We start from the raw sequence: 4,074 nt of genomic DNA on the forward strand, positions 1-4,074 counted from the left end.
AATAACCCCCAGCATAGGCGTCAGTGGGCACAAGAATAACCCCCAGCATAGGCGTCAGCGGGCACAATAATAACCCCCAGCATAGGCGTCAGTGGGCACAATAACCCCCAGCATAGGCGTCAGTGGGCACAATAATAACCCCCAGCATAGGCGTCAGTGGGCACAATAATAACCCCCAGCATAGGCGTCTGTGGGCACAATAATAACCCCCAGCATAGGCGTCTGTGGGCACAATAATAACCCCCAGCATAGGCGTCTGTGGGCACAATAATAACCCCCAGCATTGAGGTCAATGACTGCAATAATAAACACAAGCATGGTCAGCCCCTGTCACCATGCAAAGTGCCCAACAGTTAGTGAACCAAGCCCAGGACGCTGAGCCGCACACAGCCAGCGGGCCGCACGCATGTCTCGTGTGGAGTAGCCGGGGAAGAGGTCATTCCAGGAGGTTCCAGTGAACAAAGCACCAGAATGTTCTGCCTGCAGAGAGAAGCTACAAAGTCCCCCAACCAACACCGATTTACTGCTTGTGTGTGAGAGACAAGACAATCCGGGAGGAGCTTCTGTTGCTAAACTCTTCGTGGCAATACAGGCCAGTAAAACGTTTGCTCTGGTTGCCCGCCATCTTGTCGTACAATTGAGGGGTGGCCTCCGTCAATGATGACCCTCTAAGACTTGTGTCATAGAACATGTGGAGTCCTTACCTGGCCTTCTGCATGTTTCCAAGGCCGATAGATGAGATCGACGGGGAACACATCCATGCCCAGCCCCCTCTGGATGCCGTATACTACAGTCTGAAGCCCCTTGCTGTCACGGATCAGGAACCCCGGGTGGTCCAGCTCGTACGTCACCTCCTTGAAGTTCAGGTTGGGATTCTGCGGGGGTGAAAACAACACAATTGAGTCTGGTTCTCTGGGACACAGGAATGAAGAAAAAGCCAACATGAGACAGCCGGAGGAGGCAACTCACCAGCTCCTTCACCACATCAATGAGAACCTCCACGTTCCAAGTGTGGGCCTGCACGCTGTCATTCTTGTCCTTGCCATCGCTCCAGATGCCGCTGCCGGGGGCCGAGATGGACTGCAAGAGATATGAACACTTAATGACTGCCGACGACCCGCTGCCCAATCTCCGAGGACGCAGAACAGGAGACACCAACCTGTAAGGAGATGCCGTCCGTGAGCCCAGAATGTGTCCGTGCCATCATCCCCAGGACCCGGGCGACCTGCACCGCAGTCACCTCCCGGACGCCAAACTGAACGATGATATTGCGGCATTCTTCCACGCTGGAGGTATAAATGGGAGGAGACAGGGTTTGGTTTTCCTGATGAATCGTGGGAAGAACTCTGTATCCTCTAAGACCCCATTCACACCGAGCGACATGGAAATCGCACGACATTGAGCGACTTCTTCCTATTGGGCTGTATGCAATCAGGAGCAATATCGCTCTAAAAAAGGGTCATGTAGGAGCGACAAGCTACAAGCGACAATGTCCTGTAGGAGGTGCCTGGACTGGACTGACATCACATTCTGGTTCCGAGCTGCTCTACAGGCGCACATGGGAGCTGTGCAAGCCATGCAGATATGAATGGAGCTCCGGCACCGCAGCCCACACTGCCGCACGTTCCTATTGCGCTGCAACTTGGGTCGCAACTTAATGACCGAGGACAAATGTGGGTCCTGAGGTTACGCAGGTTGAGAACCACGGATCTAAAGCACTGGTTCTCAACTGCTGGGTCGTGACCCCGTGTTCGGGGGGGGGGGGTCACCACATGCCTTCCACTTTTCTAGGTGAGAGGCTTCTCAGACTCCACGTACTGCAGCACGGTCAGTTCTCGCACCGAGCAGCCATTCGAAATATGCCAAAGTGCCAGCTTCAGGTTGGATGGGATGGGGTACGGCCACGAGGGACCTCCCTCCATACATACATGCATCCATACGTGCAGTGTTCACAGCTCCCACACGTGTCCTGTACCGGAGTGACGTCACATTCTGGCTCCCGGCACCTCTACAGGGCCCACAAGGGAGCTGTACCAGCACCGCACGTATGATAGAGCTCCGTCACAGCACAGCAGCCTACACTGGACCCCAAGCGGAGGATCCACTCCAGTTCTTGTAAGGTAGGAGGACCAGGTGGACCGACCACGTGTTCTGGTGTGTGAGGTGCGTTGCCATTCGTTTGAAACGCAGCTCCCACCCACAGTTCGATTGCCCGCACCTGAATGCATGGTACCGCAATGCGTTGCGACTTACGTCACAACTTCATGACCGAGGACAAATATGTCTTCTGACTTACACCAGATGTTATATGGAGCCCTGGGAGCCGTCACCTTGAATGAGGACAACCACTAAGGGCCACCACACCACAAACCACCATTATAAAGCGCCACGTCCAACTCCAAAGGATTAGAGTGCAGCCCCGCTCTACTTTCGTAGGGTATACAGATGAAGACACAACGTACAGCTCGTCACTCGGCAGACCCAAATACAGACAACGCGTCCTCTACGCCACTCACCTCTGCGCAGGGTTTTAAGAAAGGCGACAATCTGCTCCTGTCCAACCCCGAAGGCTCCCTTCTGGCCGAAAAGGAGATTGGAGAGGAGGAGGTGCAGGACCTCTATGGCAATATCTTGGAATCCACCTTCTTGGCTGCCACTAACGTCCACGTCAACGTAGGAACGCAGGAGATCCGGGAGCTTCTGCTTCACAAACTGCGCCGCTGGGAGGAGGAGGGGGGAGAGGTCAGCTGAAGAAACCCAACGCGTGCAATACAAAGCAAGAAGCCCGTCCTCCAATGAAGGACGAGGATGACTGGAAGGCTTACCGAAGCCCCGCAGGTCGCTGTTGCAGGAGTTCAGAAGAGCCAAGCCAAAGATCACCTGAAATGAGGAAGACGTGGAAACTCAATCAGAACCCTTATTCCCTCCACTGGTACCGCCACCCACATCCCTGGACCATCCCTCCGCCGGTACCGTCACCCACGTCCCAGGACCATCCCTCCGCCGGTACCGTCACCCCGGTCCCTGGAACATCCCTCCACTGGTACCGTCACCCACGTCCCAGGACCACCCCTCCACTGGTACCGTCACCCACGTCCCTGGAACATCCCTCCACTGGTACCGTCACCCACGTCCCAGGACCATCCCTCCGCCGGTACCGTCACCCCGGTCCCTGGAACATCCCTCCACTGGTACCGTCACCCACGCCCCAGGACCACCCCTCCACTGGTACCGTCACCCACGCCCCAGGACCATCCCTCCACTGGTACCGTCACCCACGTCCCAGGACCATCCCTCCACTGGTACCGTCACCCACGTCCCTGGAACATTACCCTATCCACAAACCCTTCCCAACCTGGGACCCCAGCCGCGTCCCAGGCCCCTCCCCAACCAGGGACTGCAACACACCACAGGGCCTTCTCTATCAGTCCACCCCCCATACACCCGGCTCTCTAGTTATTTGGGGACGGCTCACTTACCTCCTGAACTTTACTGAGCTTCAGGACTTTACTCAGCTGGGCAAAAAGGTGGGGAGATGGCTTCAGACTCTACAAGAAGAAGAGGAAGAGGTCAGACGTGAGGCCGGAGGGGAGAACGTGGAATCAGTACAACAAAACGCAGAGCGAGTCTGCGTCACTGACCTTCTGATAGTGCAATGGATTGTCAATGGCGTACGAGAGGGTGGAGATGAAGTTGGGCTTGGTGATCAGCGCTGCGCACTCCTGAATCAGAAACTGGGTCTGCAAGAAAACACGGACAGGAAGAGCACCGAGGTCAGCGCCAGGATCAGGCTGGAAGGTCAAAGCTTCAAATATAAATGTGACACCAGGAAGGACAACGCTGGACATATCTTACCTGGTGAAAATCTTTACCACTGCTTTTACCATCGCCACTGAAATCCACATGTGAGAATAGGCAGCGTAACAAGTGTCTGTCTGCCTCCGGACCGTGCCGAGTCACAATCTACACCGGAGAGGAAATCACCACAACAACACGTATTAAACATGCAGACCGTCCCCGTGACAATTACCCCACCTGACCCACATCCCCCACCCGGGTACACCCATCCGTGCC

The 4,074-nt window shown here is 55.5% G+C and overlaps 1 protein-coding gene across 1 annotated transcript in view; it reads right to left on the reverse strand.

Moving 5' to 3' along the window:
* CNOT1 (CCR4-NOT transcription complex subunit 1) overlaps positions 1-3,963 on the reverse strand; it is a gene marked incomplete at its 5' end in the record, with an annotated part of 32,294 nt that extends 28,331 nt beyond the window's left edge. Inside the window, 9 exons of the mRNA XM_018575297.1 lie at positions 705-875; positions 970-1,080; positions 1,160-1,286; positions 1,819-1,912; positions 2,517-2,720; positions 2,826-2,880; positions 3,480-3,548; positions 3,642-3,740; positions 3,856-3,963. Of these exons, the coding sequence (XP_018430799.1) occupies positions 705-875; positions 970-1,080; positions 1,160-1,286; positions 1,819-1,912; positions 2,517-2,720; positions 2,826-2,880; positions 3,480-3,548; positions 3,642-3,740; positions 3,856-3,963 (1,038 nt within the window). The remainder of the gene's footprint in view (positions 1-704; positions 876-969; positions 1,081-1,159; positions 1,287-1,818; positions 1,913-2,516; positions 2,721-2,825; positions 2,881-3,479; positions 3,549-3,641; positions 3,741-3,855) is intronic.
* Between the last annotated feature and the right edge of the window lie 111 nt (positions 3,964-4,074).

The sequence above is a fragment of the Nanorana parkeri genome, unplaced genomic scaffold, assembly GCF_000935625.1.
Source record: "Nanorana parkeri isolate BGI_ZX_2015 unplaced genomic scaffold, ASM93562v1 scaffold3752, whole genome shotgun sequence".
NCBI lineage: Eukaryota > Metazoa > Chordata > Amphibia > Anura > Dicroglossidae > Nanorana > Nanorana parkeri.